At 42.7% G+C, this 23,526-nt stretch overlaps 1 protein-coding gene across 1 annotated transcript in view; it reads right to left on the minus strand.

The window, feature by feature from the left end:
* The window catches only part of LOC131287385 (neuroligin-3), a 46,787-nt gene extending 23,383 nt beyond the window's left edge, over positions 1 to 23,404 (minus strand). Inside the window, exon 1 of the mRNA XM_058316430.1 lies at positions 23,172 to 23,404. Coding sequence (XP_058172413.1) covers positions 23,172 to 23,404 — 233 coding nt within the window. The remainder of the gene's footprint in view (positions 1 to 23,171) is intronic.
* Between the last annotated feature and the right edge of the window lie 122 nt (positions 23,405 to 23,526).

Below are 23,526 nucleotides of genomic sequence, written 5' to 3' on the forward strand. Positions count from 1 at the left end.
TTTATTGCCCAAACCTTCGCGGCTTCAGTTTTTCTATTTGCCCGCCTCTTCCGAGAGGCGTTTAGCGTGTCTTTTATGGTGCGGAATCCAATTCCATGGCACAGGCGGTGAAAGATGGGGTAGTGAAAAGGGGGAAAATTGTTACCAATCCATCGGTTTGGATGCCCGCTGGTGAAACCCGTCTGCGCTTTGCTTGTGGGACTCGAGCAAACCCGTCAGCCAGTTTCATGTTATGGCGGATGGAGGACATTCCGCGGGCTTTGCTATTCGGGGAACGAACTTCGAACAAAACAGCGGCCAACAACAAAACCGACACCACAACAACGCACCGTTCCTAGGAGCATGCCGGGCAATCGAACGTGGCGTCGACCCAACGCACGTGCCTTGTGCTTCAAAAGCAGTGATTTAGAGTGGGTTTCTTTCGGGAGAGTGAAAAACGGCCAAGATTTACGTTCCGACAAGGGGCTTGGCTTTCGTCGGGCAAAGAATTTCAATTGTTCTGGTTTGGTCGTAGGAAGTCGCAAACATTTCACTACCCAGAAGCAACTACCAGCCGCGCTTTAGAGCTACGACAAACGAACGTGAATTATATTTATGCATTTGCATACTCCAAGGGATAAATTAACACTGGGACGTTTGTTTGGGAGAAACATGTCTCAAATTTAGCCCATTTTTGCAATCACAAATTATACTTCCTGTCCTTCAACACAGTCACACGTTTCGGAGTGATATACCACTGCCACGATTTCCCCAGATACCATCAGTCAGGATCCTCCCGCTAAGAACACCTGAAATGTGCGTGGCCTGAATTCATATTCACAGGAGCCGCTTGGGGTTCGCAGAAGTGCAATATCGGAAGCGAAAACATGCCCATTTCCAGAGTTACCGAAAGAGAGAGAGAGAGAAAGAGCGTGAGGTGTAAATGTCCGAATAAATAATGATTTATGTGTGAGATTATGTGATCAGAATTGGACGCCAAAGGACAGTCGTCCTGGGAGGACTACCAAAAGAAGGTTCAGGTTTTAGGTCTCCAGCCGACCACAGGCTCATCTCCCAAAGCTCGCAACGGCTTGGAGAAAGATGAAAGAAAGACTGGTCGACACTTTCTAGGAATACCTTCCCCACACCAAACCCCGTTACGGTTCATTCCCCACACGTTACGGTTCATCCTTGTGGACGTGCGGTCATCCTAGGATCGGGTAACGTTTTCTCTGTTGCCTTCCGAGAAGATGCAAAGCAATGCACGTGTCCGTGGCGTGCAAACATAAAATGGAACCCCAGGCAGGAGTCAAGCTCGTTTCTCCGTATATCCCACCCTCGATCACTACAGCCACTAGAAACTAATCTGCGCCAGCTTGAAACGCACCCCCAATATCGAGGTGGAATTTAAGGAGAGGCTATAAATAAATGATTTCAGGTCACAGTGTAATGCAACGGTGAAGGTGCTGGTACGCTTTGAAAGTGGAATCGAGCCTTTCGGATTTCCAAACCTTTTTATGGAATTGCATCGAAAGCGCGTATCGGGGCGCAAAACGACCATCCACGGTGGTATGGCTTTGAATCAACGTATTGCCATCATGTAATCACTGCTTGGTCCAAAATTCCCGTACCTTTCTGGTTGGAAGCAGAGAGACCATAAGAGATTGTTTACGATTGCAATCTCGGATGAAGCAGGACCGGGAAGAACTAATTCCTAAGAATTGCAAATTCTGATCCTTTACATCAGCATATGCAATACCATGGAGTAGTTCCATAGCTACATCGGGTGTGTGTAGGGAGTGTGGTCATAGGAATGGTTATAAAAGCAATGATTGAAGAGGCAGATGGTAGTATTGTGAGGATGGATTCCTTCGAAAAATGAACCATGTGAAGGCGTAAAGGTTTTATGAATTATGCACCCAATCCAAACAATTTCTGAATAAACCACAATAGTAGAACATAATCGCTGCTACTCCAACTTATTTGAAGCTAATTTCGTGGAGAATCCAAGCATTTTTGTAGAAGGTAATAAGTTTGTCAGAATTCATTAATCTGCTTTCACTAGTTTCTGGAAATTTTCTTTGTTTTGTCAAGAGCATTGAGTAAACCTTTACACGAGTTCCATAATACACCCTACGGAATCCTTGGCAACATCCTCAGATACTCTAAATAAAGTCACCAGTTCTCGGGACGAAGCCTGGAAATTCATTAAATATTCATTCAAATAAAAGATTCGTTTGAAGCAATTTGCCAACCAACCCATTGCCAGCAACGGAAGCAAAAAGGAAAGTCATGCTGCACCGAGCTTTTGTTTCTTCCTTCCCCGCCCAAGGGTTTTAGGGAGGGGTAGAGCTATAATATGCCTAACATACAACCGGCAGCCAACGAGCGCACTTTCGCTCAACTGACCTCGGGAGAAAGTTGCCCACAAGAACCCTGCTCCATTTAGTGCAGTTGGCATGTGCGGGCCTCAGTCTTCTACACCCCCACCGGGCTCATGCCGGAGGGCAGCATTTTTCGGCCGGAATTATGGGTACCCCACGAGGACGGCGCAAGTAAAAATGGGGGTCCGCTTTTCGGACTGTCACAAACCAAGTTTATGGTTAACATTATTTATACTGATTGTGAATCATTACTTTTACATTGGCGCAGTTGGGTCGGCTTGGAACCAGTGGTTATCCTCGAGCACCGTTTATGGGTGACGGGTATTGTGAGTCCAGTAGGGACAGTCACTACGGAGGTTACGTTGACTCTGGGTCGGCAACAGTCGCCGGATGCCTTACCAACCGCCATGGCAAGCCGGTTTTTGGGAAGGGAGCGACGGGATTTACTGCCGCACGAATAAATGCTCCATCCGTCCGTCCGCTCATGTTCTTCCATGTCCGTGCCGTGGTTTTCTGTGTCCCCGGGTTCCTACAGACTATGTCAATTATGCTATTTGGACGCAGGACTGAGCCGTACCGGGACAACGGGGTTGTTGGTGACAGAGACATTGTCAGTTTAGTTTTTCCCCAGTTCGGCCACTTCAGACGCTGACTCCAGCCATTGTTGGTGAGGATTAGCGTAAAGATGGCATAAACAGCGAAAAGTGGCAGCTTCAAAAGAGGTCCATCCGCCGGACGTCCGTCGTCAAAAACTCGCAGTAGGTTGCATTGGGTTAAAGATGGATTCAAACCGATCCCGTGTCGGTCCCGGTTTATGCTCGTTTTTATTTATCTACCTTCACTCGGTTGCAGTTAGTTCGTTTAACGACCACCACTGATGATTAAAAGGGGAGCGATCGTAATTTTTTGTATAACGACCAGGCCCTCCTTACGATACACCTTCCGTTCTCGTCTGGGGCTTTAGTTTCAGTCATCAAAACCTTCCTTCATGCACTGATCGTACTACTTTCAGAGCGCATACTAGTTGCCCCGTCTTGGCTTCTTCTCGGAGCACATAGCAAAATGAAACGGCCGTAAACTGACGATAGGAGATAAAAGTAATACGCATGTCAGCGGAAAGTACATAAACGGACCAGGTTTATGGGTGAAATCGATGCGAAAATAATTTCGTGGAAAAATATCATTCGGATACCCGTTTGGTTACCCGTTTTGGTAATGTTTGGTAACGTTTTGATTGTCGGTCGTCAATTATTGTTTTGTTTGTTGATTTGAAATGGGAATCTCTAGCATTTAAGGCATAGATTCTACGTTGTTTGTTAAAGGGTGTCCCCGAAAGTGTAAGCACGATTTCAAAATTAGGTAAAAAATAAAACCTGTTCCAGAAACTGAATTTTTGTTTCATAAATTGTGTTTGGGTTATGTTCTGAACTATTTGCGAAAAACAAAATTTTTAAAAATTTAATCGTATGCTAATGACCGCACTTTTGATCTGTCGCCTTCGATATGGCTCAGCACAGACTTGTCGTGAACGGGTTTCGACACTTTTGAACGGTTTTACAGTTTTTTTTGAAAACTGTCAATGTCTTCCGCAGCTTTAAAATGTTTTCTCAAGTGTGCCTTCGTTAGCGCCCAAAATATTTCAATTGGTCTGGTCTTGGCCGACTCGTCGTCGAGCTGATGCATGAGGATTTACCACACAGCAGCTTGTCGTACAGCTTCCGGGCCCGATATTTAAAGCATGCGGCCTGATTTGCCCTCTCTTTCGATTTCTTTTGGTTTTTGTACGATTTTAAATTCAATCTTGCCTTGGCACATTGGACGTTACTTTTTTAGGTACCCATTTGTTGAGCCATATCGCGAATGGAACCTTCCTATTTTTACTTGAATGATTTTGCTCTTTCCCGGTTCAACTGTTGGTTGATAGGACCAGATTTTTGACCACTTTTCGGCGTATCCTCGAAGCTGAAAGCTACGTAATGTAGAAATCATGCTTATACTTTCTGGGACCCCCTTTAATCTGCATTAGACCATTCTTTTTGAAAGTTTTTGGAAGAGGTTTGTTTTGTACAATATCTACTCTGTGTATTAAATTACACTGTGCATTTACTTTCAGCTCTTAAACGTTCCTTACAATTAATTTCCAAACAAACTGCCAATTTAATTTATCTAAAGCTAATTTGCGATGGTGGTGGAAAATAAAATTAAATTACTTCGCATGTTGGAAGCGAACCACGTTTTGTAGGATAAAACTGCACGCCTCTTCATCTCTAATTGAAGTAGAAAAAACCGAGAGAGATAAATCTTAGCAAGTTCGAGAGGGCATGATCAAGAGAAATGCAAACAATAACCAAAACGGACCAGATACGATCGATACCATGAGGTGAGGCTCGCTTAAACCATTGTTTTTTCTTAATTCAAGAGCTTTTCTTCTGAGCGGTGAATAGCGTAACGATCCAGGGCGCTGAGAATTCATTTTCATTTCGGTTTCTGTACTTTAATTCTGTTTCGCTGCTGCTTCTGTCAACATAAATTTTCATTATTATGCAGCAATAGAATGAGAGATATTTTTCATATTATAATGTTCTAGAAAAAATTATAGAAATTAGAGCAACAATTGTTTAACAGTTTCACATATAACACTTTCAAACGTTAGAGTAAAGCTCCTGCGAACGACAAATGGGAGTCGTGGATAAAATCTTTATTGGAGGCATCTTCTTTTCATTATTTTTTTTGCGAGAGCTTTTACCCATAACGGCTGACGTTACTGTTATGATTGCTACCTGTTTCCTGTTTGCCGCCCGGGTGGTAAATGAATTTCCCAACGGAGCTTTACGGGCGAGCTAATAAAATTTTACTGCATCTCCGGGGCCGATCGCCAGCACAAGACTGTCATGTTCCGATATGCGAACGCTGGCGAATGCTGTTGGTGGTGGTGGTACCATGGTCCACTGTTCCTTCCTCCCGAAGCGCCCTTTTGAGGGGTGAAAGATTCCGAGCACCGGAAGTGAAGTGATTCGTTCACCAGCCGTGTCTTGCTGTGGCGCATCTTTACCAGCTCGTTTCGGGATCTATTTTGCTTTAAGGGACAAACGTGCTGGAATTTTATTTCGCCATACAGGCAGCTGCTCCACTGGAGGCCCTCTCTGCCGCACCGGGCATGATAGTAATTTAATAGGAGCCTATGTCGGTGTAAGAAAAGGTCCAACCCGGAGGCTCCAGAAATGGGACCATTCTTCTGGTTGCAGGTGTTCCAAAGAATGACCCGCGGTTGGTTCGGACTTTCATCTTGTTCGTCCTTCGCGCCAGGTGCACCGCCGGTAAAATGGCGTTTGGATGGAGTTCCTACGAGTCTGCCCTCACGGGAAGCTGCAAGCGAGAGTAGCTACCACCGATACGGTATAAAATGCAAATCAAGCGCACAAACGGTCATTTTGGAGGAGGAGCATAAGCGGATGGGAGGAGTACCGAGCCTTTCAGTGCAGACGAGAAATCTCAAAGCCCGCATGGAGTGTGAAGCAATGCAACCCAGTATTGCCCGCAGCACGGGTTCCGTCTGGACAAGTTAAACCCCCTGGTGGTTAAGGGAAAACGCCCGTGACGTTAGTAATTAATTTATGGGAAATATTTTCCAAATTGAATTAGAGAAATTTTCTCGCCCGTTGGGAGCACGTTAAATTTTGATATTCATGGTCCTGGACTAGGTTTGCCCACGATAAGAGCGTATTAACATTGGACCGAATGCAATAAGATGATTCACCATGCGGCACATAGTATGTTTTCAATTTGCAATCAGATCTTTTCCTAGAAAAATTGCTAGACTAATTTACTTTTGTTCAATGAGATATAACACATAGAAAAAATCAATCCCGTGTAAAAACCGTACGTCACAATTGCCATTGTCCACGCCACGAACGAACGGATCTAGTTTTCATCATCATCGCTTTACGGTGATGAATGAATTTTCATCATCCATCAAACAATTTGCTTCGATGAGGTTTTTATTGCGGTTCGTCTCCTTGGGGCATTTAGGTTCATGTACTTTTGTTTTTCGTTCCCTGCAGAGTAGACCGCCATGCCTCGATCGTCACGAGTTTTACTGACCTTCTGAGTAACCGGGGTGGTTTTTCGAGAGGCACTCTTCCATGATGGAAAGGACGGAGTAAAAAGCGTCCTTTTTATCGAAGAAAAACTTTGCCAATGCTATTATTGGTGCGACAGTCCCGAGGACGACAGATTGGGGCAAGAATTAATGAACGAAGAAAGGAAGAAACATAGCATGGCGCGTCCTGGGAGTGAAGTTGTTATAGGAAGACGATCGGGAGAAACCCAAAAAGGGTTCTTTTTATGGTCGTTTCCCAAGCCATAAAATACTGCACGTCGTGGTTCGTGTTCAAAAGGGTCGTTGTTCAAGGTTGCCCCGGTAGCATGCGATCTTCTTTCGTCTTATTTTCTCTCAAACTCGCCAAAGTTTGTGCGAAAAAAAGGAAAGCAACATACATAAAACACTTGGCCTATTGCCAGTTGTCGTTTTTGAAGGTTTTGAATGGCAAAGCGGCTCCTTCTGCGTATTGGGTCTTCTAAAACCGACCAAAGTCGACACACACAACGCACGATAACGTTTGCGTCGAGTGTTACGAGTTGTGTTGTTTTGTTCAGTTTTATTTCCCCGTACTTTCACGGCCGCACAGCCGGGATAACGGTCAAATAAAGCTAAAGTAAATGAGAGGAAGCTGTTATGGTCGTTATGTTTATTTTGCACTTAAAATATAGCGGGCTTGCGTTACGTCCACTGAAGTGGGGCCTTAGAAAGCGAAACGGACAGACGAATGATCATATGGTTTAGGGTACTTCTTCTGTCGTTTGTTTCTTCTGCCGGAAAAAAGTATGCGCAAATACTTTTGGGATTTCTTTTATTGTTATGGGGTTATGCTTTGAGCGATTAAATTGATATGTTCTTTAAATGTCTTGTAGGGCAGATGAACGGGCGTAATGCGTTGCTAAATGCATAATAGCACCTTCGGAACTTTTCCAACACACCGTATGTGTTTTTTATGTGTTACGATATTTACAAGTTGGTTGGGTCTCTAAGCATGCATTGCTTTTCAAACTCATTTCATTGCATCATACCTGTGTCGATTTGTTGCAATTCAGCTTAACAATTTACATTTCCAAAAACTCAACAAGATACTTGTACTGGTTAATTTGTAGAGTGGGAAAAAACATAATTGTTTAAATCAAGGATAACCTTCTTCGTTCTCATCGTCAAATACCTTGTTAACCGTCTCATTACTTTAACGAGATATTATATGCAACATGGCTTTGTATGTCAGTCAAACTCCACTGAAAGCATCCTGTGTTCCTTTACGAAATACTTAATTTTATTGCAGTTCGTTTCCATTTGCTCTCTTTCAAAGCTAACAAATCCTGTAAATTGCAGTATTTTGATGGGTTGCTCTATTCGAACCCACAAAAGCTGGCATTTGGGAAAGTTCATCGTAAGCAAGTTGTTGATGCTGATGGAATGGATGAATAGTTACAGCCATCATCGGTTTCTTGGCGCCCGGTCTATCCTTGCGTTTGGTATTTTTTACCAGACTTTTAAAAGGTAAATAGATAAAGTTTAAAATTAACGAACCACCCGAACGTTACTCGTCATGCTGTGGCCGACTAAAAGGGAACGCAGAAAAACGATAACCTCCATCGTCTAGGAGTGATATTTCTGCAGCACTTGTTAACCGGTAATACTTTACAAGTGCAACTAGACGAGCAGAAAGTCAAACGAGACGGTTAAATCAGGGTTGCGAACTGAATCGAGTTACGAAGCCGCACCGAAGAAGTACTTCTCTAATTAAACGCGAACTTCTCTTCCCATTGCATTTCTCGGTATCGGGTACGGGGTTTTAAGAGACAGGCTAAAGTTTGACCTGGAAGATGGCAGAAAATGGGTGAAGGTGGAACTTTTATCGTAAACATGACCACCCAAGAGCTTGTTAGGCTTCCGGTACTTGATCCGAGACAACCAACCCTCAGATGGATGAGTTTAGTATGGGAACTGATGTTGAATGCTTTCTGGAGTCGTTGGAAGAAGAGCTCTAACCGTAGGTATAGTAATTGCATAGCATTTCCTGTTTACAAAAAATAATTGAGTGTGTTCAAAGCATGAATTCTATTCTGTTTGAAATGAGATTTCATGTTGTTTTTAATCTATAGAAGAGAGACATAGGATGTTCATATTCTGAACACGTAAATGCAGTACCTTTTTCATGGTATTCAAAAACTCGATGCAGATGCCAGCCATAATGAACGTTCTATTCAATGCCAGCAAATAGTTTCACTCATTTACTCCAGATCCGAGTAACTGTTTGGAAACATTACACATGTCATTACGCACTGGAACACAAAATGACTTGTTTTCTATGGACGTCACGTGTCACACCACATCCAATGAATGCATATGACGAGCACTGTGATGGGTTGTGGTAATGAGAAAATTCGTCGCCCTCCCGCGTCGAATGTGTTGTTGATGACGGGTCCCCTTTTTCTCTTGAGTCGTGAGCCGCTCGTGGCTGGCCGGAATATAGAAACGACCTTCCCAAACCCAAAGGCGGGAACGCATCGACGAGTATGCAAAGGAAAAGTGATGCAGAGGAAAAACAAAATGCTGCGGATGGTTCGCTTGTGTAAAGATGGCGCTACGCAATCTCCATACTAAGGCCCGTGAAGGGCTAGGTGATCCCTAAAGGGGGCCAGGGAGAATGAGTCCTTGCTATCCTCCCAAAGTCGCGTCCTGTTTTTGTACCTCGTTAACCACCCCCCGGGGAATGGCTCGAGACAAACAAAAGACGCACTGAATTCAACCCCAAACGAAACGGCAATGCATTCTCCGTGGCCGCATTCAGCGCATAAAAATGTAAAACAAAACGTGCACACGAATGAATGGTTTCGTGGTGCCAGCACACCGCAACTTACCCAAAAAAAAACAGGCATTAAACAGACATAAAAAAGGGTAACACTAAAGTGAAACCCAGCAGCTGCAAAAAGCTACTGTGAAGTAGGACGCAGTGCCTGGAGCTTGCTTCGGGTGAGATGCAACGTCTAGATGAGGAGCCAAGTCACTGAGAGGGGAAACTAGAAAAGGGATGGGTTTCTACGAAAACGAGGTCATTAAGAGGCCATACATCTACGGGAGCATCTCCAGGAGGAGAGTGCCCCAGTCTAACATAGTGTTGGCAGCGGCAGCAGCAACGTACATTAGTTAATATTAGTTCTACCTTTTTCGTACTGAGTTGGGCGAAGGGAAGCGTGAAGGACATGGTTAACAACCGCCGTTTTTCTTAGGAATGAGGGCATCTTTAACGGAGACTCGAAATTCGAGTCTGCAGACGTTCTAGAGTGTCAAACTGCAACTGTTATTCATACACACAAATTAAAAAAGGGTCCTCTGGCGTTGAAATACTCCAGGAAAGGAAATATTGTATGTTTCAGAGCTTCTGCGAGGTATTCTTCTCACCAGCATCTATATTTACAATGTTTCAGCGATCGCCAGTATTGCACCCCAACAAATGGCAAGAATGATTCTGTAGGTTTTTGCAAACAAAAAAGAGGAAAATATACGCGTGTGGTTTGGTAGAAAAACATTCCGATTCTTAAGCACGTACGACGTCCTCCGCAGGCTAGAGATGAACAAACGAGCGAAACCAAACAACAACAATAGGCACACAAGTTCCCCCAAAATATTGCTGGCACAATTCCGTATAGCAGAGGGAAACTCTGCTCTGTTTCGTCACCGGGAACAATTTTCCGTTCCGTACTGTTGCGAGATGAGTGTTGCTCTTCTAGGCTCAGGCGGATTTGCATGGCCTTTTTCTTTCATGAAAAAAAAAATCGCCCAGAGCCCGCGGCCCTATTTCTCGTCCTTCTCTCTGTGATGGGAAAAGATTCGAAGGATTGTTCTTCCTTTTTGCGCTCGCGTCGACGCCAAAGTGTATGTGGAGTGCCACTGCGAGTGTCCCTAATGAAAATTTATTCCGCACGTGGTGGAATTTTAATCAGTGGCTGAGAAAAGGAAGATCCCTTTTTCGAAAGGCGTGCTCGTTTGTGCACGGTTGTCATACTGCAGGGAAAATGTACCTCCTCCCCTGCAAGAGCACCGCATTGCAATAAAAGCTATTGTACATGTGTAGAGGTCCTCGTGTGAAACTGACGGTGCTGCATCGAAATTGGTCTCAAACCCGAACGCCGCTGCGCCCTAAGAAAGACGTGATTTTGTGGGGCACGTCTTCATCCGGGTAGGCTTGAATATGGCCAATGTATTCGCTTTTTCTTGCGTGGTCTACTCTGATCGAATGCCATCGGCATAACACGGTTCGCAAACACACCCTTTGTAAGGTTTTCGGTCGAACTCTGAACGATTAGATCGGGGAAATTGGGACCTGACCGGAAGTCCAAAGAAGATAAATCGTTGCTCACCTTTCCTTTGGGGTTGGGTTGAGGGAAAAAAAAATCTCCCCAACGACCCCCGGGTGTGTGAGAAACAGAAGGTAATTTTCCTCCACGAATGGTGGATCGAAAACGGCTCAAAATGGTCTCCAGGTGCATGCGGAAGCGACTTCGGTCGGCCGGTGTTGGTGGTTGTGTTTGATTTGCAGATCAATTATGGAACCGCAATAGCTGATGGCTCTCCGGTGACTCCGAGCGTGTGGGCAATAAATCGACACCGAGCGTGGGCCCGGCGGTGCGTCTTCTTGGTGGCTATTTCCCATTGGGGCTCGACAGCTACGCCGAGGAAAAACCTACACAAGGCTCGAAAAGAGTGCCCGGGTGAAAAGCCGCTAGCGAGAGCCGGTTACTGATTTGTTATGCGGCGTGGAACGCATCGCGGCTCCTATCGGTGTCCGGAATCGTCAGGAGAGATGTTTGCAGTTTCGTTGGATTTGTATGGAACAGGCTTTACGTTCACTACGAAAAGAATAAGGGAATTGTGTTTCAATCTTGTTTACATTCTGATAAACAAGATCTCTAATTTATATATGGCGGGGTTTTCTTTCGAGTTAAGATGTTGGTTATTTGAATAAGAAAATATGGCATTTGAATTGAAATTGAAAAACAAGAGTTAGCACACCACGAACAAGTTTCTTGTTTTTTATCCCCTTTCCTGAGCGGACACACTTAACTCAAGACATAAAACGTCACACCGCAACAAAAGAGTAGTTGCGAGTAAGCTCCTTAGAAATTGAACAAAAAGTTATTCGTATGTAAAAGAGGTAGTTAGTCTGTTCGACAAGAAAGAATATCAAACCGAACAATACATTTGAGGGAATTTGAGTTTATGTTATTCAACACTTTCATTGTTTTCATGAACAATTGTTGATTTTTTACAGTAATGGCAATATTATCCTCTCTAGGGAAGGCTTTTGAGGAGCAACGAAAGCATCGCTTCTGTAGTCTCAACCCACTTTCAATACTGCAATTGTTAAAAACAATATTGCAAAAATCACACAACACAACTAAGAAACCAAACTTAATTCATAATTAGCCCATAATACTAACTTATTTCGCATCGTTTCCACCTGCTTGGGCCAGGATCCCATGTATACATGATACTATCATGTTCAATTCCTTCTTTCAATTTGATTAACACGCTCATAAGATTAGTCTCACGGCCATTAGGTAGCTGTAGTGTCAATAGCTTCCAGCACTGGCCAGAGACGAAAAGCGCAAAATTGATTTATTCGGCACTGTCGTCTACCACACATCATCAAAGCGTACTGCAGATGCCTGCGTAACGACACCATGCTAAAGATGAGCAGTTGCCCATTAGCATGACGTTCACACTGCATCTAGCTGCTATCCTCACACGAGAGAGACGTTCCCGATGGTTGGACGGGAGCATGTAATACAATACGCACACAAACACACGTTTGCCGTGTTTTCCGGAAGATAGAGGATAACTGTTCGTGCTTTTTATACATAGTTGCTGCCTGCCTTGGGGCTCTTTATTTTCTACTCAACGCAGGCCGGTGTCGTGTTGCAGCAGACATTATGCGATGGCGCATCAGATCGGTGAGCTACAAGAGAAAAACTCCAAAGTCGGCTTATGCCCGCAGCTCAGCTAACTTGACTCCACCGTCATGGCGGGTTTACGATATATTTTACCGTGGAAATATCTCGCTTACGTTTTGTTGTTTCTATGCAAGAAAAGATAATCCTAAACGGCCTGCAACCTGCATCTTGTGAATTTTCACGCCGAGCTACGCTCTACCTGATACATTTATACATGTTGATACCGGCGGGCGATAACGAGTGAATGTCGATCGTCATACCCGTGAAGGTCCCGGAGATGAACCCAAACGTGGTGTGAAAACTACGCCATCAGCGACGGCCTTCCTTCACCAAACGGTTCGCGTTACAGAACGTAACCAGGGTTTGGCCATCCGGGTCGCGCCAACCGCTGGCCTTTGTTTGCTGGGAACCGACCTTAGGGTTCCAGGAGCGAGTTGAAATGTGAGCAATATTAAGCCGCGGGCTGGAAAAATGATGATGATTCGTGTGCGGAGTTATCAAATAGCGGTGCTGATGAAGTTTGGGTTTTTGGATGAAAATTTGATAAGGCTGGCTGGATTCATTTCTTCCATAGAGCCAACGTTAATGAGGTTCACCGCAAACGTACACCAGAAAAGGATAGACATGATTAAGCGTTTGCGTTGGATTTTCGGGATGTTTTTCGACATTATTTGCACCATGATTGTTACATTGGAATGTGTGAGGTTAACTGTAGTTTATCCTACAATATAAATTAACTAAACCAAGTTTCTTTAATTCATAAATAAATGGTTGACATAAATTTGTCACAGAAAACACCAAATCATAAATTTATGAGAATTCAATACTGATACAGTTTATCTTAAATAATAATGACTAGAAAAGCCATAGAATGAGTATTTTGGCAAAATTCTTGCATGTTTCCGAGAATGCTTTCAAGCCTGAACCTGAACGGCACCATTGTGGTATGCCAGCCTCCTTCCATGAATTAGTACCGGAGGCATCAGCTGCTGATGAAGCTAATCATTATGATGCTGTGGTAACGTACCCTCCACCTTCGTTCCTGAGATATATTTTCACCCTTTTTGACAACAAACGACCCAACCACGCACACACCGATGTAAATGAAGGTGAGAAAGCGCCTAACCCTTAGTGGTGCTTATGAAGCGCGTTGATGATTTCGTCAGGGACGTTTTTGTTAAAGTTTAAAGCAAGTTTAAATGATGTTTCTGGTTGCTACGTACATATTTCTGTTTTCTCATGTTTTGAAACCACACTTTTCCGAAAAATGATCCAGCTTGGAAAGCCGTGACCTTTTCTGGGGTTGGAACGGGTTTCACGTGACAGTAGAAAAACAAATGCGTGTCACACGATAGCTCGTAGATCTTTCGCAATGGGACACCTGGGTGCGATATCAGCGAGATGAGTTTTCTGGCCCAAGCAGAGCTAGGTTTTAGATGAAAACCATAATATTTTACGGTTGGGAGTACATTTTATGGGTGCAAAAATGCGATTTTATTTTTAACCACATCCATTTGATGGGCTTGCGTATGTTTTGGTGCCGGCATGTTGGTTTGTAGCTTTTACTCTTCAAAGAAGCTTCGTGTTTTATTATCGATTTGTTGCAATATTGTGAAAACCGTTTGGAAACCGGTTCATTTTCTTGTAGGTTATATTAATGTTTTTCGTCATTCTTATCGTTTCTCACATGTTTCTACATCGTTACTAATCCATGGTTCCTGTATATCATTTGATATCATGATGATCCTAAAAATCTTCAAGTGTGTCAAAGTTAAAAACGTTTCGAATATTCAAATATTCTGGGAGCAAAACATCTTTCCCTATAAAATTTGCTGACATACGGGGATTACGGTAGAAATTAGTTTCCTGGGTGCGACCGAGTAATATGCCTCGAGAAGGACACACCTGAGGCAACTAATCCCAACTTATTATGTTTGCAGAACCCGAACAAAGTATCCCGTACCTTTGCTCATTTCAAAGTTACTGAAATAAAAAAGAGGCCTTCTGGGGAAAGGGCCCGATTTTCGGTCTGTTCGGAGCAAGAAGTGCTTGGTGCGTTTACGTTGGCTGATAATTGAAATGACTTCACTCGAAAATTAAAAAAACCGTTTTTCCGGTAGGTATTGAAAAAAGGTCCCGTAAGGGATAAGGGCAGAATTTTGGGCCGAAAAGCTGCAAATATGTGCTCCGATACCTGCGCGTACGACCAAAAGGCCGAGAAATGGGTCGCGATGAAACAGGGTGAGAATCGAAAAGAGCCGGTAGGGATTAATTTGGTTGTGAGGAAACTCGACCACGACTTTGATAGAGTGAAGTGGAAAGGAGATAAAAGGAAGATCGTTTCAAAAGTGCTTCTTGAGCGAAGTTCTTTAGGTGCTTGCAAATTAAAAGCTCTTCCCTGGAGTGATTCCAATGAGAACTTCTAATCTAGGTTCGTCGCGACGATATTGAGCGCATGCAAGTATTTTCATCGCATAATAGTACAAGTTTCAATTTGTAGGTATCATCTGAATTGTTGTTGTTTGTTAGTTTACAAAAATTGAAAAAATGGTCACTTATTATATAATTCTGTAATGTAATTACTTCATTGCGTATCAATTTAAAATTGTAAGATGGTTCGTTTGTTATGTCAAACCTTTTGAACCCTTAATAGAAACGCTCCAAGAAAGGACCGTTTCACACTCCAAAAGAAATAGGCTGTTATCACGTATCAAGCTTAAATTGTTGTACGCTCTTAACTTTTTTTACAGCTGATCCAACCAGCAAACACTAACAAGCATTAACATTCCCGCAAACGGCGTCGTCCGAAAGGTCGAACGGAGGCGATAATTTTTGACAACCGAAACTCAGCCGAACCGATCCCTACATTGCCAACGGAGGCGTATGAACGAGGCCTAGCGGCCGGATGTCGTCGTACCACGAGACGCATTAGAAACTAGTGGAGACACATTTACATACTCACATCGTTATTTGCGGGTATTAGACTTCTACGAACCATATCTACTAAGCTCACACGAGGGAGGCCCACGCCGGAGTTCAGAGCTTTGGAGCCGAATGTCAGGATTGACTGCATAATTACCCATAGCACAATATCGCCGAACGAAATCTAGGCCCACCGACTTCGGGCAGGGCTTAAGCGACCGCAAAGGTCACCATTCCTCGTAGGGTTTCTCGAGGGATTTTCAGATAGCCGATCGTTGAATTTGTACAACCCAACGACCTAGGGGTCGAGATTTATCGACAGTTCGGAGAAGTTCGAATCGAGCAGTAATTTGTTTTACAGTTTCCACCCGTCGGTTTTTCCTGTGCATGCTTGTCGTGATTATTCCGTATCGCGTACAGCATGACTCCTTGGGATTTTCTACAGGAGCGTGAGAGGTGTGACAGCGGAACGAGAGGGTTAACGGTTAGGACCAACAGCCTGCTTACCGTTCGGTCTAATTTATGTTAAAACATGACGTTAATTATGTTCCGTGTTGCTTTGCGACATTTATGGCCCCCAATACAAATATACGGACGCGCGCACACACACACACATAAACAACGAATGCGTATCACTACAGGCGATAGGAAGGTGTTACCATCGATTTCCCAACGCCTCCCCTCGGGGCCAAGAAAAACGACACGACGTTTGCTTGAAGCAAGCAAACGGAAATAATGTTTCATTGTACAAAGAAAACGGGGGGAACGTGAGGGTAGTAAGGATTCTGGATGCGAGTGATATGAACCCGATCGACATTTCTCTATTGCTTTGCTTTGCGTCAATAATCGTTCCGGTATCGGTTTTCCTGGAGAAATCAAAACACATCGGATGTTTATGATAGTAAAGACATCGAGTTGCGATAGTCAGAGCAGTGGCCAGAACATTGACTTATTCCAAGTTTCGCTCCAACTGCACAACTACAACTTCAACTGTATCATGTTCTCCTTCCCGGCCGATTGTCGTCGGAATGTCAATCCTTCAAAGACAGCACCCCTGGAGGAAAGCGTACCCTAGTATCTGTATTATGGTAATGTTCATTCTAACTTCTGATTGGTGGAATTGTTGATTTGTTGCTTAACTTTCCATCCGATACGTATCGATATGATGGGGCGAAACACATAGGCCTTTGCTCCCGAAAATCGAATCATTTTTTCATTTTCGTGAGATGGAGTGACATTTCATCTTCGTTCCAATGTCCTTAGGTGACAGGTGGCAAATTGAATCGAAAGTTAGCACAACTTCTTTATGGCATTTGAACACGAAAGGACAAATTCAGGCAGCGAACGCCTTGCCATTGAATAGACGTAGGTTTTCAACGGCAGGTGAATCGATTTGAGGGAAATCGATTATGGAATTATGATTTCAATTTATTTTTCTTAAAATAAAAGAAAAACGAAAATCAATTCAGTTTTTCGAATGAGCAAATAATTCATTTTGTAGAACGTCTTGACCTAGAAAAGAAACTTCACAAAATCAGCACAGGTGCTAGATCACACATCCTGGAAAAAATATCCCACAATACCTTGGTAAAGTTTCAAAAGTCAATTCAATCCCAAAGGCAAAAATTTGTCTGCTTTGTTTAGCTTTCGGTGGTTTTTTGTTCTTCTAACTGCGCTTAAAACAAAAGTTTCACTGGTAACGGAGCAGGAGGAGATAGAAAAATTGTACAGAGTTGGTGATGTGTGCGTGTGTGTGTGTTAAAATGTTCGATTTTCAGACCTAAGCCCTCAGGCCTAGTGTCATGCGATGAAGAGTTCAGTCGGCAAGGGACTCAGAGAGTACATGTAAAGTTTCGGCTTAACGTAAGTTTCGACACGTAGGTTAGCTTAAGCTTTGTTTGGAAAATTTACTCACAGGTGAGTGCCATCGACGGGTTTGCTTTTAGGTTTCTGACCTCGTTTCGTTCCTACCTTTCCGTTTTTCCAATCATGAAACTTCAGTTAGGCGAAGAAAAACGAACGAGAGCTCTATTGATTTGCGGGGCTGCATTTAGCGAGTGGTGCTAGACCATGAATATTCGACTAATGTTTGCGGATTTCCGTACGAGTTCTTTTTCGTTGCTTGTGTTTGGATTGGTCAGGATGTATTGATGCAGTTGAGTTAACCGTTGTGTAACCGTTTGCATTCCGTCGTTTTGATTGATTTGTTTGATGTTATTTGCTAGTAAATATAAAGTAGACAATTTAGAGACGTTTTGTACTGTTGCAAACATTATGTGTTTACATATTCTTTCTGTTAATATGAAAAGTTGAAAGACAGGGTGGTTGGAAGAAGTATATTGTGTTCAGTAGAGTAAAAAATGTAATATAAAATTCGTTATGAGATTAACTTCAAATCTCTCGGCGTGGTAACTGTCCTTCTCGATGAATAATAGAATTTTTGCACATAAACGAATAATCTCTTCATGTGAACCTGGTCGTTCAAGCGTGTGTTTGCCTTTTTCCATAGCAAGTTGAAATTGAATTTTCACCTTCATGGATGGAGAAATGGTTCGCTAAGCATCAGTTGCAATGTTGTCCTGCTGCTTCCTCGACGAGAAACGGCACTTGCGTAAAATCGATTCTATGCTACGACACAACCGGTCGATGAGAACAGCTTGGCAGAGAATGATAACGCTTTGCATGGTCAAGCGAAGCATTAGTGTCCCGAGAATAGGTGACGGTAGGTATGATAGAATGGAAAGGAAAAGGAAAGAACCGAAGGTGTGGAGATTCCGGGAACAGTGTTTGCCTTCGTCGTTGGCTGGTTCTCGGAAATCGATTATAAAAATAGAGCTCTTAGGATAAATATGCCGTTAGACGCATTTGGAACGGATGGCATTTGGCTTGGTGATGCAGATTGTGGACAAGCTGTCAGTAGTGGCGCTTGTTTGCTTAAGATCGATGGTCAACGATTTTACGTTTATCTTGGCAAATCTATTGACAAGGCCGAACAATGAACGAAAACTGAGAGCAATTTTCTGGATCGTTACATGATAATGGCACGGCTCGTTAAAAATAATGGAAAAATTATGTAGAAAAATACATTAGCATTGAAACCGCTAAGTGCTTATGAAACAAATTGAAAACTTCTTCTTAATTATGTAATGGTCGATTTATGATGATTTTACAAATTTTTTTACCCTATAAAATACTGTTAGTTTATTAAATTTGACAACTCCATACACTGTGAATATGAATGTAGAAGGTTTCGCGCGTGATATACGACATCTTATTCGTCGTAGTAAGCCTGTCATTAATTTTCCGCCTTCCAATGTCACCCAGCGGACCTTCTAGCACATTTGAGCTTCATATTTTCCAACAGTGCAAATGGGCGCTGGTAAGGAATGGTGCCTGGCATCAAAACACCATGCGCCTCCATTGATCGATTCGGCACATGAAGAACTGGGCGCCTCCGTCGAGCCAAGAATCAAATGCATAACCCTCGGGGAAATGGCAAAGACAAGTGGAGAAAAGTAGAGGGAATAGCAAGCATTTGCGTTTGCCACAAGTTTGCCAGCAATTTGGTGCAATGTTTATCAAACGTTTCTTTTAGATCGGTTTTGGTTGCTTGCTAGGAAAGAATAATTTTTCTTTCTCGTCGGTTGTAAGGGGTTTCACTGAGCAAACGCAATTTTCCAAGTTTCTTCCAATGTTTCGTTCCACTTCCTATCCATCGCTTAAGGGCGGCAAAATTACTGAGCAAAATGGCGAATTGTTAAATGAAATGAAAAATAGTCAAAAGTAATCCGCAAGGCCATGACTAACGCCCCGGATCGACCTCGAATCGGGCTGGCACGTCAGTCGATGCTGTAGGGGAATCATGGCACGGTCCAAGGTTTCGTTAGTTGGCAGGAATGAGGCATGTTTCAGAGCTTTCACTATTCCGTATTTACTATGGATCGTTCTGCTTCAGCAAGCGCCGCTCGGCTGGTGCCGTACACTAATGGCCTTTTGCTTTCTTTTCTGTTTCGGTTCACATCGCTGCTTTGGAATTTCGGTCACTTAGTTGATGCGTATGTATTTGATTAGCGGCGTTGGTCTTGGCACTTGCTTGTTTGTTTTTTCCTGGCCTCCTAGACCCATTGAGTGGCGCCAGCTTTCGACCAGCCTTCGAAGGAAACGGGTTTGGCTGGCCGCACGAGGAATCTGCAGAACCAAAGCCTTCAACCTTTCACTTCAGTTGAGGTTTCCATTTTTATTTCACTGTAGTATTCTTGGAAAGCACCGACACCAATGATTAGCTTGCGGCAACGTTCCGGTTATTTTTCTTCTATCCTGACCCGAACCATTCAATAATGGAGCCGATTTCTATTGTTAGAGAAAATCAGTGAGAAAAGCCACACCAATAATACCATCCTTCAAGCGGAATTTTGCATGCAAGCTGGCGAACGTGAGATTTTTGGTTTTGCATGGATTTGTTTATCGACCGGTTGGCCTTCAAGCGCACGCCAAAGAGCTAAAATATCGAGCCGACGCGGGAAACGGTCAGTATTTAGCTCACCACAAATAACCATTGTGGTGAAGTTCTAGGAATCGATTTACAAGATAAAAGAACAGCAGTAATTCGATTGAAACATTTTACTATTTAGCTAGCTGACTCGGTCAAACATTTTTGAACGGCATACATCGGTTGAAAATATTTGGTTTTTAACTATACATTTTGATTTTTTATGCTTTATGCCATACCATGTTATGTAAAGATCAAAGAATTCAAAAACTCTGTCGTAACTCTTACAACTTTGTGGGAGTTGGATCGATGAAAATATATGGTTTTGTATTTTAACATTTAACTCTTCGACGATTGCATGTTTTTGCTTCAACGTTAGCATGCATGTATGTAATAGACATCAAAACAAAAATCATATATAAATATTATCACTGAATTTCATTGCTGAATGCAAACAAACAAACCAATATCGTAATTGATTTAAAAAGTATATAGTTTCCAGACGTACGATTTAATTAAAACCTATTCTCATGTAAAATTACGAAATATGTGAACACAGTTTGCTTAACATTGGTCCAGTCGTTTAGGAGGAGTTTAGCCACTAACACCGTAGCACAAGTATTTTATATCTATAGATATAATTTTTCATGAACCTGCAGATCTATTAAAGAATGCATTGTAGATACCTATGTTGTGGTAAGAGGTGGGACTCATCATCTTTATTTCGTAGGGGAACCAAAACCGTTTCATCTACTCAATATACAGAATCATTTTTAGGAACATTAAACAAGGTGCACCCTTGCAACATTTGTGCTGGCTCGCCAAGTAAACAATTTTATAATAACTTTTTTTAAATCTTAAATCTTTTATGCTCTCAGGTAAAGTGGTCGTTTGGAAAGACATTGGATGTGAAAAGTATTTTTTCTTTACTACCGTCGCTCCATGTCTTGCGTTATGCAATTGGACGTTGGGTTCTTTTTGGTGTTTTTCACGACCCTCACGGCAGTTTTACTTCTCTGTCCGGGGTTAGCAAAGAAAAGCGACCATCCGTGCTGGGTTTGACGTGGGCTCAAAGCGAAATTCAGTGCCGTAGTTTTCTCCAAGATCCAGTGGGTCGTGAGGAATTGATCGAAAATGAGAATGCCCACAAACAAGCCATTAGAGAGGCGAAAGTAAAGTGTACATTTTGCACGATATAGCGTCAGCAATTGCGCGCCGACGCTTCCACGAATGCCTTGGCCGATGGTGGCACGACCACCAAGGGCCTGTGGAGTCATAGTTTTCCGTTGCCCCGGGAAAATGCGGTGAACCATCGTACGGGTGAAAACAGGGTCGATGGGCAACGGGCAGTAGGGAGAAAATGTGCTCGTTCGTAAAATTTTTATGCTCCATCTTTTCCTTCTCATGAAATCGGACGCGATGCATGACGTGATAACCGATTCCGGAATGAAACTGAGAAAATGTTTGGTACAACTATAAAGGAAAAACCTTAAACAACGGTTCCTACTTTTACTGTTACAGGGTAGAGATTTTGCGTTATATTAAATTTTTTAACTAAGTTTACTATTTGAAAAGAATATTTCTAGACCGTGGCTGTTTCGTTTGGTCCTTATTTTGCTAAACATGAAGGGTAACAAAATGGTTGTAACGGTTATACTATTTTTATACAAAATGCACAAACAAACAATCACAGTTCAATGCTTCTGAGGCGTTGTCGTTTACAAGCCAATATATATCAAGCGATAACTCTTCGTATCACCAAGTGTACCAACACCAAACCACTGTTTATACCCCATAAAACCCTAACCGTCGTACAAGTTGCTCATTCTAGGGTTAATGCTTATTTTTGCGTCAGATACATAAATGACGCTTGGTTGAAACGGAATTATATGTTCCCGACGTTAGAGTTTGCGATGCAAAATAAAATAAATAATGTTGGCCCAGGTCCAGTAGAAACTTTGTTCGTTGATCTGAATGCGAAGAGATGTTTTTATTGTTTAATGTCGTCACGCTCAAATAAAACGAACGGCTTGCTTCGCCTCATACCATTGCCTAAATGCATACTTCCTTCATGCGGAAAGGTTATTTGCTATTAGTGACGTTTTTAAGCAGTTTTCACTTTACGTGACCATCAACCTAAAGGTTTATTACGGCGGCTGCGATTTGTGTTGGGTTGTGAGTGGGTGAGCCAGCTTGCTTACTCTCCTTATCTCACTGAGCAGTGAGCCACGTACTTAAAATAAAAACTTTGGTAGCTCTGCAACATACTGGTGTCTCACTCATTTAGGTAGCTCAGCTACTCAGATGATTCACCTACTACCCAGGTGAGTAAGCAAACTCCAGCCACCAGTACAACTGGGTGGCTTAGTAAACTTAGTGGCATTGGTGGCTCAGTAAACTCAGGTCTGCAGGTGGCCCAGTGAACACAATAAACTACAAGTTTGAACATACATTTGAAAGTTTTAGTTTGATAATTAAAAATTTATCACTTAACTCCTTCGTATTTGCTCGTTTTTTTCCTTACAAAGTATCCTGCCTAAATTTTATAACTAAGTTTAAACGAAGTCAACATGGGATGGATAGTCTAGCATAAAAAGCAATAATTAAAAGACAACTTGTATTCACAATGCCGGTCGACCCTTTATCATTCATTCTGATGACCAACAGAGCACGGTACGAAGTTGCACAAAAAACAATCGACCGGGTTGATCATCCGCCTTCGCCATGGTCCAATCTTGTCGGACAGCCGATGCTGTGATGCGTTGATGTAGTTAATTGATAAATTACTTCATTCATCACCTTAATCCAGGCGTGAAATAGGCTGCCGAAACCCGTTTCACGACAAGTTTGCGCCGAAAAAACTTCTCACAAAAAAAAGTGTCCCAAAAATCTGTCTTTTCCCTTATAGGACCCTTTTCAAACGCTGTCAAAATGAAAACATCCCCTTTCAAGAGGCTTAAAAAAGTTCTAAAAAAGTTTGTTGGATGAAGGGAGAATGAGAGAAAATCGGAATGAAGATTTTTGCTCCTTTTCTCAATATTTGCGCCAGGTAATATTAGATGTTGACCGAGTTTTTGTCATGCCTTCATAATATGATTGATTTTTATTTATAACTCATTCTCTGACGTAGTAAAAATTTATACCGAAGACTTTCCACAACTCAACTCTGTGTGATCGTTGTTATCAATAAGTTTAGTTGAAAATCTTATGAAAAATATGCATTTTGATAAAAATTTCAGAATGTTACCATGGAGACGCCTGGTGCTTTTCGAATGGAAATGGTCAGTCTTTATCCAAAACTCCATAACATATTCAAGAACAGCTAAGTTACCTACCTGTTCATTTTAGTTGGTGGCGTGGCGTACGGTACGCCGAGGAACGCTTCGATGGGTTTGAGAAATTTATATCCTTCCAGTGGCAGTACCAACCCTTGTAGCCGGCCGTACCGCGTCTGCACGATGCGATTGCCGAGGCGCGAATTTTTGTACAGATCCATCGTGGCACCGTTAAGGAAGCGCATCAGCAGGAAGTATACGATGCAGAAGTACTGGAATTTCACAAACATCATTTTTCTGTCCGTTTGTGTATTTGTTCCTCTTTCTTTCAATGACTTCGTTTACACTAACGATGCTTCCGGTTCCGCTTTGCGATCCGTTGCATACAGTCGAATGTATGGACAATATTGTACAC

This window comes from Anopheles ziemanni, chromosome 3 (assembly GCF_943734765.1).
Source record: "Anopheles ziemanni chromosome 3, idAnoZiCoDA_A2_x.2, whole genome shotgun sequence".
NCBI classification, from domain to species: Eukaryota; Metazoa; Arthropoda; class Insecta; order Diptera; family Culicidae; genus Anopheles; species Anopheles ziemanni.